Source organism: Poeciliopsis prolifica, unplaced genomic scaffold (assembly GCF_027474105.1).
Source record: "Poeciliopsis prolifica strain line A6 unplaced genomic scaffold, Auburn_PproV2 SCAFFOLD018, whole genome shotgun sequence".
NCBI lineage: Eukaryota > Metazoa > Chordata > Actinopteri > Cyprinodontiformes > Poeciliidae > Poeciliopsis > Poeciliopsis prolifica.
The window spans coordinates 10,127,131-10,140,035 of record NW_026562393.1 but is presented as its reverse complement, the minus strand read 5'-3'; the positions used below and the strand labels follow the sequence as shown (position 1 = coordinate 10,140,035).

General features: G+C 37.4%; 1 protein-coding gene across 1 annotated transcript; it reads left to right on the top strand.

Moving 5' to 3' along the window:
- Window positions 1-1,101: 1,101 nt before the first annotated feature.
- Window positions 1,102-12,230, top strand: LOC129368219 (synaptic vesicle membrane protein VAT-1 homolog). The gene is made up of 6 exons (XM_055043101.1): window positions 1,102-1,706; window positions 8,800-9,007; window positions 9,758-9,928; window positions 10,011-10,100; window positions 10,643-10,881; window positions 11,821-12,230. The coding sequence occupies exons 1-6, from the start codon at window positions 1,302-1,304 to the stop codon at window positions 12,010-12,012; spliced, it is 1,305 nt and encodes a 434-aa protein (XP_054899076.1). The 5' UTR covers window positions 1,102-1,301; the 3' UTR covers window positions 12,013-12,230.
- The last annotated feature ends 675 nt before the right edge of the window (window positions 12,231-12,905 follow it).

Genomic DNA, 12,905 nt, shown 5'->3' with positions numbered 1-12,905 from the left:
ATATTCCTTTCAGCTGTAAACTGGAGGAAATCCAGTCTTTCCTCGACGGGATTCCAGTGTCCGGGTTTTGTATCTCTCCGCCTCAAATCACTGAAGTTTTTCATGCCAACATAACAGATCTGCCAGTTTTTCAAACCTTCGTCAAGTTAGTCAGAGACAGGCGGAACACTGCCGGAAGTTCACCTATCACAATAAAAGAGTTCTTTACTTTTTTCTACCGTGATAATTTATCCATATTTGAAACTTGAAATTTCAAATCTGACATAAAACAAGTAAATCACGCTGATAAAATGTGCCCTGCTTTCATATTTCATGCACTGATTTATCTATTTATGTTTTTAAATTTTGTTTAAAGGGGAAGTGGTTTAAATATGTTTTTAAACAACTGATCAGCTTCACTGATATTTCCCTATATGACAACATTATAGAAAAAAAGTTAAACATATTTAACAAATAAAATCTGATAAAAACAATAAAATAATAAGCATTTGGAGAAAATCTAAATTAAATTAATTAAATAATACAAAATAAATATGAACGGTTTTTTTTTACAATGCAATTTTATTTTTAAAAAGACATGATCTTAACAATCGTGTCTAAAATTAACCCACATCTATCTAAACCACGAATATTTAAAAATAAATTTAAATGTAATTTTTTAAGTGAATGCATATTTTGCAGACACTATTGTTCATGTAAGAGTCAATATCATGTGAGTTGCAATATTTTGGAATTTTTAAAAATATAAAAAGAACTCAAGTACTTGAAAAATATAAATTAAAGTTATTTATTTTGGGGGACATCAAGGAGTTACCGACCAAAAGATTTATTAATCCTACCATCATGAGTTCAAACTATGTGTAAAACTACCAATTAATGCACTTTAATTTAAAAAAGCAACATAATTTATTTCTAGTAAATCAGACCCTGATTATTTATTTGTTTGTTTGTTCGTTTGTTTTTGTTGACAACAACCTTTAACGTTTGATTTTTGTTGTGCTTCTTGCCTAAACAATCCAGCTGCCCGTCAAGAGTTTTATTGTGAAAAGCTGCACCGGAAACTCCGTGGCTACGGCGTCACATTTTAACCACTTGTTGAGTGGAGCGCACGCGGGGAACCAGAGAGTCAATCTGGTTTGCAAACAGCGCGGGTGTCTTTATAAGGAGCCTCTGATTCATGAAAGCCGTTTGAATCGCAAACATCTTGTCTTTAATTTCATCTTTAATTTTCCCGTTTCCGCTGGTTGAGCCTCCAGCGAACGAAGTGAAAATCTCGTGAAAGCTTCCTGAAAGTGGAGAAGATGATGTCTGGCGAGGAAGAGGCTCCAACTCCGCAGCAAGAACCGGAGCAGGTGAAGGAGACCAGCGGACCTCCACCGGTCGCCGCCGAGGAGGAGGAAGCCGAGCCGGCGTCAGGCAGCGGCAGCCCGGCGGCAGCCGAGGAGGAGAAGCCCATCACCTTCCGGGCTCTGGTGCTGACGGGATACGGAGGCTGCGACAAGATCAAGCTGCAGGTGAAGAGCATGCAGAAGGCGGCGCTGAAGGCCGGGGAGGTTCTGGTTCGGGTCAAGGCGTGCGGGCTGAACTTCGCCGAGCTGCTGGGGAAGCAGGGGCTGTACGAGCTGCTGCCGTCCCCGCCCGTCACGCTGGGCATGGAGGGATCCGGAGTCATCCAGGCGGTGGCCGAGGACGTGACGGACAGAAAAGTGAGTGGCTGAACGCGTTCACGCGCCCACACGCACGGCCGGTCAGAGAGTTTATGGGGTCTGGGGCAGAATTTAGGTTGGGGGCCCAACAGCCTCTATATCAGCGCTGAAATTCCTGTTATTTAAGTTTTTGTTTGTTTGTTTGTTTTTTAATACTGCATTTTTATTTGTTTTTAAACATACAGGTATACACAATCAAACCTGAGGGCTAGGGCAGGTGGGAGGCAGTCATACTGATTAGCATTACAGCTTTACAGACATTTTACTGTTATTGATCATTTTTAATCATATTTTGGTTTTAAAGTTGCAGTACGTAACTGTTTTATGTGTTTTTTTTTAATTTACATATTTGTTGGAACCGTCACCATGTTGTGACACAAACACAGATATTCTGTGAAAAGATGCATCTCCTTCCTGAGCTCCTACTGCCATCTGAAAAAAGCACCAGTTCTGTCCCAATGAGCAATAAATCAATCAATCACAGGATAAATAGAAATGAGCTCATTGATTTCCATTTGCATAATTCTTCTCTCTACCAGAGATTAGATGACAAGTCTTTAGTTTGTTGAGTTAGTTTGTGAAGACCAACTCTAATTCTAAAAATTAATTTAATGAGTTGTTTCTGTTGTTTTGCTTATTTATTTTGTATATTTAAAATGTCTTCCAGCTCCATTGTTAAATGTTCATTAGAATGTAAAGTTTATTAATCTTTGAGAATGTTTTAGCATTATTATCCCATTTCCATAATATTACTTGAAAATGGTCTTAAACCAACAATATTGTCATTTATTGTTATAAATTATAGGACAATTTTTTTTGTTCAGCAAAATTTATGACCACTCCCAACCAAAAGTAACCAATCAGAGCCAGGAGGCGGGATTTAGCATGGTCAATCAAGCTCGTGTAGTAGCTGCTAAATGTGCCCAGTATGGAGAAACAGCTTACCATCACAAGTGGCTATGCTAACTAGCTCAATCTAAATCAATCAGTAAATCAATCAAGATTATTTGTATGTCACATTTCAGAAACAAGGCAGTTCAGATCATAAAAATACAAAGTCACAAAAGACACCACAGTGAACCAGTAAACATTTTATCAAGTGCTGCCATTACACATCAAAATGTTGGTCAATGTTTCATTTAAACTGGTGGGTTTTAAGTCTCACAAAACCTTTAAAATATGCTTTCTGAGTTTAAAAAAAGAGTTTATAGTTTGCTATTTGAATAATTGTGAGTCGTTCATGTAATGCGGGGCTTTTTCTTCTGAAAGCTGTGTGGGATGAAGCTCTCTTCCTGCATTATGTTCCACTTTGCTCTGATGAAAGCTGCCACTGTCTGGTTTGCAGCGTGGCCTTGAGGCCTTTTCTTTGCCTCACTCGCAGCAGGAGCGCCTCATTTCCCACCTTCCTTGGTAAGAACTTTGCAGTACGTAACTGCACATATTCATTTCAATTGCTGCCAGGGCTGACATGTAAACAAGTAGATCAGCTATAAACCAGCAGATCGATTATGGTTGTTCTATGTTCCTATAATAGAAGCTTTTGAACAGATCAGACAGTATTAAAATATTTATTATTTGAGGCACCTTTTCATGAGGTGTTCATTTATACTGATCCACAGGTAGGGCTGTGCAATTAATTATATTGATTCTGTGATATTTATAAACATTTTCCATCCTCAGAAGGTATCTGGACCCCTATGTTGACCCATATGGGTCCATAGGCTTATACTGTCTTTTTAACATGCAAAATAAATGCAAAGTTTGGATATCGGAGCGATCGGTGGTGTCCACTTCGTAATTTGTTCTTATCTTAGCGGTTTCTGTCCTGTACATAAAGGATTACCTGAAGAATGAACACGCAGCAGGCAGAGGCGCTCTGCTTTGAGCTGGAAAACGAAGAGGGGAAACCTGCAGCCTCAGACTGGGCGCAGTGAGGATTCGTATGATGATGATGGCGGATCGATCATTCTTATTAGCAACTGACGAAGAGTATCAGAGACTGATAGTACGATGAGATCCCGGCAGTATGAGAGGCTCGTCGATCCAAGCAGGGGAACGGCAGCGCTGCACAGCTGCTTGGAGTCGATCAGTACGGGGTGAGGCAGAGCCACTCCCCCAGCAACTAGTAGTAAACAGCTTACAGCCACGGCTAACCCTAGTAGCAAAGGGAGAAAATTTCCCTATAGTCCAAAAGACTTTTTTTACTCCAACAGAATATTGAAGATAAAAGCGGAGCGAGTCAAGTTAGCTAACCTTGTAGCTCTTGGTGAAAGTTCAGCTACTTCCTCTGGTGGCTCAGACTATAAGGAGCAAATCGAACCTCCTTACAATGCATCCATCTAATTGTGTGAAAAGGAGCGTCCTGCTTTCTTTCTATGTATTCTTTGAGATGTTTTTTTCTTTTTGCATATACAAGGAACAGAATTTGTTGCAGCTATTAAATACACCCCGACCTGTTCTTATGCTACAACCACAAGCTTCAGTGAACTTTACAGGGTTTATGTAATAAAAGCAACACAGAGTGGCGCGCAATTGTGCAGTGGAAGAGAAAACACCCATTTTCTACAAATAAAATTAAAAAAATTGTTGTGCATTTTCATTCAGCTTCCCTGAGTCTGTACCGTTTGCTGCAGTCGGACTAGAACTGTAAAATAAAAATGCTGTTTAAAGCTTGCAAACTGACGCATAATTGTAAATGTCAATCCTTTGCAGACATGCAGAGTTGATGCACTTTGTGTCAATACATGAAATGCATCTCAGAGCGAGATTTCACTTCTTGTTTTGAGGCCAAATTTAGATTTATTCTTGCTGAGAAATTCTGAAACATTTTTGAAGCCTGATCTGAAGATCAGCAGAAGATATTTTAGTGATGTCCTTAAAATAGTTTCAAGAACCCAGACTTTTGGATAAAATCCATTACAGAGATGGGATACTGCAACCTTCCACTGTCTTAACAGACAAATAAAATACTAAAAGCATTTTAGTATTTTAGTTTCTACCTTCTTTTCCAAAGTTATGATAATCCATATAAACTGTTTTCGGCCTCTAGAAAAAATACAGTAACCTAAAGTCAGATTTTGGCAGGAACTAGTTATAATCAATTAAATTGATACATTTATTGTAAAAATACTTTTTACAGTATTTGTACTGCATTGCATATTTACCTTAATTTGTTTGAGAAGTATCTCTATTCTTAGGTGACAGAAATTTCTGGACTTTCTGCCCACTAGAAGAAAAACAAACACCTTCAGTTTTTGACAAAATGTAAGTTTTTTTTATTTATTGAAAGAAACTGGTTTGCAAAAAATTATTTCTCAGCGTGATTTTTAATGACATATCACGTGAACAAATGCATTCACGTTTGAATTTAATCACATTTTTTTAAATAACGGAGACACTGCAATTGCGAAACTTAATTTTTTCAACATTATTGGAATATTGACAAAGTTTTGCATGCTTTTGCAATGTAAACAGTTACTTAAACTAAACCTTTGAGCTTTTATGTAATCTATATTTACGTCTCCAGTCATTGGACAGAAACGTTGCAGCTGCATGTCTGTGCTACACTTACGAACTGCCTGCAGCAGGCTCTGCACAGTAATACTAAAACTGGAATGCAAAGGCAGCTCGTCATAATCAATGCATTTAAATGAATAGAAAAGTTTGTTCTGGTAGGTTTAAAACGAAGAGAGAGGCGTACATTATCAACGAGTCCGACTGGCAGAAACAACTCTGCTTAATCCTCCTTCAGAAAACCCAACCTGACCCCATCGATTGTTTTCAAATCATTGTTATGCTTAAATCAATATTGTTTTTCTTTTTGAAGACTCTCCCACGTTTTGGTAGCGATTTGTCAGTGTAGAAATAAGTTTGAAATGTTCTGTCCTGGGTTTGGTTCTGCTGTCATACATGGTTGACATGTTTGTTATCCAAGTTTTACCAAAGCTGCTCGTTATCCCTCGCTGTCTGTAAAGAATTTCCCTCCCCCTCCTCTTTCTACAGTCTTCCTCTCATTCCTGCTGCCATGTTTCCCCTCCGCTTTCTTAGAGCAGGATTCCTAAAACACTGCAGTGCGATTTAGGGCAGAAACCTCAAAAAGGAAGTACAGGAAGCAGTCAGAAATCTCAGCAGGGTTTGGGGTAAAAATCTGAAACTTATCCACCCTGAAGATGTGAAGATTTGAAGAAAAATGGAGTCCGCCGCCACAAGTTGTTTGGCTTTGTTTTGTGTAAGAATTTGGGTGGGCCTTGCAGTGTGAGAGCAAAGAGCTGCAGGCACTAACATAAAAGGATGCCAGTGTTTTTGGAGTGAGGCGGAGCAGGTCAGTGTCTCCAGATAAGGACCGGAGGTTGTGGCCGTTTCAGAAAACATCTGAAGTTCTGATCCCTTGACAATTCTATCAATTATTATTCTGTTACAGTTATAAATCAATAGCAATATGTATATCACTAAAGACGTGTGATCAGTATCAATACAGGGTCTCGTGACGTCACACTTCAGTGAACATTGTAACTGGCAGCCATCTTGGCAGGCACTTGCTGTGGAGTTGCAATGACAACAATAAACAAGCCACAAGCTCAGAACTGCCTCTTGCATCGTTCAAATCCTGTAAACAAGAACTTTACTTGCTTTTTCTACGTAATACTCAGATATATATCAGTGATATTTACTGTAGCATTCGTTACTGAACTAGCAAAATAAGTTAATGTAGCTTTCATCTACTTGCTAAAATGGATACATACTCTGTGTTTGTTGCTTTTTCCTTATTCTGCCAACTTCCAGAAGCTTGTAGTTCACAAATAGTTTATACAAATCCGTCTTAAAGTTTATTGTTGTATGCACTCTTCGTGTTCTCTAGAATGGAGGCAGCTTGTCATGAGTTGTTCTTTTATTTTTGGATTTTTATGACCGTAAATAATATTCAAGGATTTGGAAATTATGACGCTATAGTGAAGTTTTTCTGGGAAAAATATGACGTTGATAACTACAGGACATATTAAACCTACCATGCATCAGTTTGTGCTTGTTGTTGTGACTACATTAAAAGCATTACCTGTTAATGTTATGTAATTTGCATTAGTACTAAGTAATTTTTATGTAATAAGTGGGGCACCAAACTGGCTCTGGCCCATGGCCTCACATTCTTACATCCAGCCCTGGCCAAATCAAATCTAATTTTATTTGTATTGCACATTTCAGCAACAAAGCATTTCAAAATGCTTTACATCATAAAAACACAAAACAGAAAGTCTTAGAAACACAGTCAGCATGAAACGTTACATAAACGTAATTGATTTGTTAGGCAGACCTGTGAAGACACTGTTGCAGTAATCGATGCAACTAAAGATAAAACGCATGGATGAGCTTCTATAGATCCTGCCGAGTCATCAGTAAAGTTCTTCAGGGGTTAGAAGGTTGACTTTGTAACCATCTTTATGTGGCTCTGAAGGTCAGAGTTCATCACTGTTAATCTAACTGCAACACCACCCAGACAAAGCTGTCTTTTTCTCCCCATACTGTCCAACTCTAGTGTTTATTTAAGACATCTAACTACGTCTCTCATTGAGGGCGTCGAGGCTTGACCTCTTCCTCTGTTATTTAGAAGAAGTTTGTCCGGTTGGTTGGGGTGATTGTTAAATATCTGGGCACGCCTAACCGTGTACAAAACTGTCAAAACATGTTTTTACAGCCCTGACTCCAGCGTCACCTGCAGTCACTTAAGTTCATGCCATCTTTCCTGGAACTAATTTTTTTTCCCCTTTCTCAAAGTGACGACCATGCAGTTTGGGGATCACCCTGCAAGGCAAAAATGTGTCACAAATTTCAGTGTGTAGATGCTGGATCAGATCAAATGCAGGGGAGTCATCTGAGGTGAAAGTAAAAAAAACATTTGCGGTTACTAAAGAAGAGTTACAACATATGAATTGTCTGTTTATGTCTAATGTCATGAGTTGTGCTCTGCAGGAAGTGGCTACTAAAACTGTTGGGGAGGAAGCAGAGTAGCGTTCGCAATCAGATCACACTTTTCCTGTGTCCTTCTTTTTCGGCCCCTTTTTTTAACCATAATGATGCTTTTTTTTTTCCATTTTGAAAAAATGCAGGGCAATAAACATTTTCCAGAAACAAGAAGAGGATCCAACAAATGTTTTCGGAAAGCATTGTTTCAGTTTATGCCCAACTTGGTTAATTTGGTTAAAAGTTAAATATTTGTGATTGAACTTGCTGTTAAATTTTCCAAGTGACTTTCTGATTATCCTAAAGACTTTTAGGAAAATATTGTGTTAACTGTCGAGTCAAAATGTCAAAATTAATTTCATCAAGCTGAGTGATTGTTTTTCAGACCAGATCCAATTTCTGATTTTAATCAGATTTTTGTCTGCTAAAAAACAATTTAAAAATAAAATGAAAGAATATATTTAAAAAAATGTTTTAAATATATTTTGAATAATATAATTTTACATGTTTTTTAAATATTTTAACAATATGTTGATATTTTTTGAAAAATGTTGAAAAATATATGAGCTATTTTCAAGATTATAATCATTTTTATTCAACTACAAAAAGTAGTCATGATATTGGTATTTTACCTTAAGATTGTTTTAAAATTATGAGAAAAAAAGTTTAATTGTTTACATTTTTAGTGTTGAAATTCCCATAAAATTACAGCTTAATTCTAATATTACAACTTTACTCTAATTATTATCATACACCTTTATTCTTGTATGCTTATGACTTTATCCTAGTATTATAACTTTATTCTTGTATTTAAAAAACAAACAAATCTTTGCTTGACCTTTGCATGTGGGCTGGACTTCACTTGATAGGTCATTGGCAGTGAATGTTGATATGTGACTTTATTGCTGAGATTTTTTAAACTGAACCAAAATCATTAACTTATTGCCCAAAAAATTGGTTGAGTATTTTTTGTCATCATTTACGTTGTTTCTAGAAACAGTGAAAATCCAAATGAAAGAACAAAAACACATAAAAATGTGGTTGTTGCACAATATGTCCCATATAAAACCTTGTGAAGTATAATTCTGACAGCCACAGATTACCAGACGTTACCATTTTCCTTTTTCTCTCGCCTCAGGTAGGAGATCGCGTCATCGCCATGAACCGCCACGGCATGTGGCAGGAACTGACGGTCGTTCCCGCTAACCGCACCTTCCCCATTCCAGACGGGATGAGCTTTGAGGAAGCCGCTGCTCTGCCCATCAACTACATGACAGCCTACATGATGCTGTTCGAGATGGCCAACCTCCGGCCAGGGAAAAGCGTCCTCATTCACATGGCTGCCGGTAGGATTTAAATATTTAAATATCCCAGTTATTGACCTTATTTTATATTTTCTAAAGTTTTATTTCCCTGTGTGGTATGCAGAGGCGGGGGAGTTATCCAAAAAGTGTATTAAAGTAAGAGTAGCACAACTTCAAAATACTTTAACTCAAGTAAAAGTAAAAAGTGACCTCAGAGTCACATAAAGACAGTTCCCTTTTGTTCTGGTCCACTCTGCATCCCCAGAACTGGAACCAAACACAGAGAAGCAACATTCAGCATCTATGCAGCAAAGCTCTGGATCATACTTCCAGAAACAGAACTCAGCAGAAACAGAGTTCCTCTAAATCTAGACTAAAAACCAATCAGAGTTGTTTTTAGGTCACAATAAATGGACTATTGACCAACATATTTGATCTTTATTGATCATTTTAACAATGGCAATTGACAAAATGCAACGTTTGTTACTGGTTTCCATAATTTTGGACTACATGACGCGTTTCCACTGACATGTTGCTGAAATATGCTTCACAGACAAACTTGATTTGATATAAAGTCGTACTCTTGGTTTGTATGCAGGTTTTTACATTCAAACAGGCTGCAGTGAGTCAGGAAGCAGTTTTATAAAAGTGTCTGATCAGCAGAGTGCGTATGAAACCACAGCAGATGTTGTTTTGTAATCACAGTGCAGAGCGTTTGAAACGGCACCTTAACTAAAAAAACAAACCGCCTTCCTGATGGTGCCAGTCTCATCTGTGTGTGCACATCTGTAGGTGGCGTGGGTATCGCTGCTACCCAGCTGTGTCAGACCGTGAAGGATGTGACGATTTTCGGCACCGCGTCTGCTTCCAAACACGAGACCATCAGCCAAGGTGGCGTCACTCACCCCATCGACTACCGCACCAAAGACTATGTGACTGAAATCCGCAAAATCAGCCCTAAGGGTGAGAAAACAAAACAGCTTTTACTGCTGTGAAACAGAACATTACGATTTTCTGTTGACGGTTTCCTTTCTTTTCTCTGCAGGAGTGGATATCGTCCTGGACCCTCTTGGTGGCTCCGACACTCAAAAAGGTTTCGGTTTGCTAAAACCTCTCGGCATGCTTATCGTCTTCGGTAAGTGGCAATCAAATTAATGATTTGATTGTCAGGTTATTTGGTGCAGAGGCGGCAGCAGGTTTTAGATGCTCCTACATCTAAAACTGCTGGCAAACTAGTGAAGAAGACGGTGTAAAATAAAAAAAAACTTTTATTTATTATATCTTTAGACATTTGTTTATAATAAATGTGTATTTTTAATGTTATGTTTTTGTGTTTTTGCAGAAAAACCAAAACTTTAAAAATACACATTTTTAACTAAAAAAAAATTAATATTTAATGAATTTTTTTAGTTAATATCTAACTAAAAAAGTAAAATTTTTCTTGATAAAAATATGTAATTTTCAACTTTTATTTTGGTAAAATAAAATTTTCACCAAATTTTCAGTTCAAAATGTATCTTTTGAACAGATTTTTAAAGTGAAATAATTCTGAAGATTTGGTTTCCCTCAAAGCACCATCAATGTAAACGAACAAGCTACGTTAAAACCTCCAGCTGTTCTCTGTGCCAACATTTAAATGGCTGTTTAGATTCTGGTTTCGTCTCTCTGTGGATCCAGGAGCAGCCAACTGTGTGACGGGCCAGAAGAAGAACCTGCTGGCCATGGCGAAGACCTGGTACAACCAGCTCACCCTCAACACGCTGAAGCTGATGCAGACCAACAAGGCCATCTCTGGCTTCCACCTGGGCTACATCCGGGATGAGGAGCTGTTCGAGGGGACGCTCACTAAGCTGCTGGAGCTGTACCAGCAGGGGAAGATCAAGCCCCATATCGACTCCTGCTACCACTTTGAAGAGGTGAGTCTGAAGAATATTCATTCAGGAACGCTTGGCCTGTTAATCTTTGAATCCACAGGTAAAGCTAAACTTATTTTTATTCATTGCTGTTGAATTATCACTGGTAAAGCCCACCTATTATCCAAAATTCACATTTTGCAAGTTTTTGTACTTCCATTTGGGCCTCAGCTAAATCAGACTCAGATTTCCTTTGATTGTCATCGTGCAAAACACAAGTTAAAAAATAGCAGTTCTCGAAGGCAAGTCAAATAATTGAATAAAAAATTAATAAATAAGATTATTTCAGTAAATATAGAATATAGTAGGAATACAGAACAACTGTGATGTTAAAAAGAAAAAGAAATAAATGATGATCAGGTTTTAAATAGATGTGTTCTTAAAATAGCCCAAGTGTTTTAAATATTTGTATTTTTTTTATACATTTGGCTTATTTGTATTTGCTAATACTTTTACACTTTGGATGGAGTAGTTTGTCAACAAATAATGTTGTATGCGCTATTCAACGGCAGATGGAAAAGAAAAATGCAATAGACCTATCCTAACCTGTTCAAGGGAGCGTAACGGGTCACCTTGACTAATGATACTTCCAGGTTTTGAACACTATTATTAGCAAGAACTTAAAAATTGTAAGCTGAAGAAATAACCTTCATTTATTTGTCTGTGAGCTGTAATTTAAAATATTCCTTATATATATATATATATATATATATATATATATATATATATATATATATATATATATATTCCTAATATCTTCGGTAGTTTTTATTTATCACTTTTAAGTGCATCTGTGCTGAATTGAAAACACAATAATGCTGAACATATTGAAAAAAGTGACAATTTCTACCCCAAATTATTGTTTTACTTAAGAATCATCAAAAAGAATGAATGTTTTTTTAATAATAAGGGTTTATGGTCATGTCCTTTTCTTTATTCCAGGTGGCTGACGCCATGAAGCGCATGCACGATCGTCAAAATATCGGGAAAGTCATCCTCCTTCCCGAGCCCAAGAAGAGTGAAGAGAAGCCCGAACCGAACGCAGAGGCAGCGGAAAATGTGGAAAAAGCGGAAGCAGCCGTCAGCGAGAAGAAAGAGGATGCTGCAAAGGAAGTTGAAGCAGGAAAGGATTGAGTAAGAGAGCCGATTCTGGTGGCGTTTCCAGCACTTCCTCCCCAAAATCTGTCCAGTTTTTTTCTTTTTTTAAGAAGAAAAAAAAACAAGAAAAATGTCTTGAATTCTGTGATTTTTGTCAGTATTCAGCTGTTTTGTTTTTGTTGTGCAATATGTCAATAATGTCGTCTGGTTGGGAACACTTGTCTTTTTGGAAATTAAAGTTCACTTTATTCTGATACATATCTGAAGAATCATTTATTGTATTAGCAGACGGCGTGGAGAAGTAGCTCTGAAACAAACCAACGTTGGTACCATTTGCATGAAACTGAACTTTGGCGAAAGACTAAGATGCTCAAGCTGAAGAGCTTCACATAAACAAACTGAAGTACTGTGTCTGGCTGTGCTGACGGCAGGCCATGTTTTATCCACCCTATCAGCAACTCACACCGAAAACTGTTCGGAAACTTCACATCACCACTGCAAATCCAACTAAAAACCTGTAAAATCATAGAAATGTTCAGGAAACAAAGAAAGTACCTCTTACAATTCCAGAAAATATTATAAAAAATGGGAAAGTAAGTTTCCAGAGCAATAAAAACAGTTTAAAATATGTAATAGAAATATAAATCCCAACTTAGTGTCTTTAAATTTATTCTGTATTCATCTATAGGATTAACAGCAGATTAACATATTTTAACTTGCTGTTATTTATTTTATGTGTAGGTCGTATTAAAATGCATATATCATACTAATGTAAATATTTTTTAAATACATTTGAAATCGCTTACTTGTACCTGCTAATATTTTTACACTTTGGATGGAGTATTTTGTCAACAAATGAAGAAAAAGTTTATTTTCTGTTGTTGAGTCACTGCCCGTTATGTAGCAACAGCAGCAAATCTTGTGTTTTT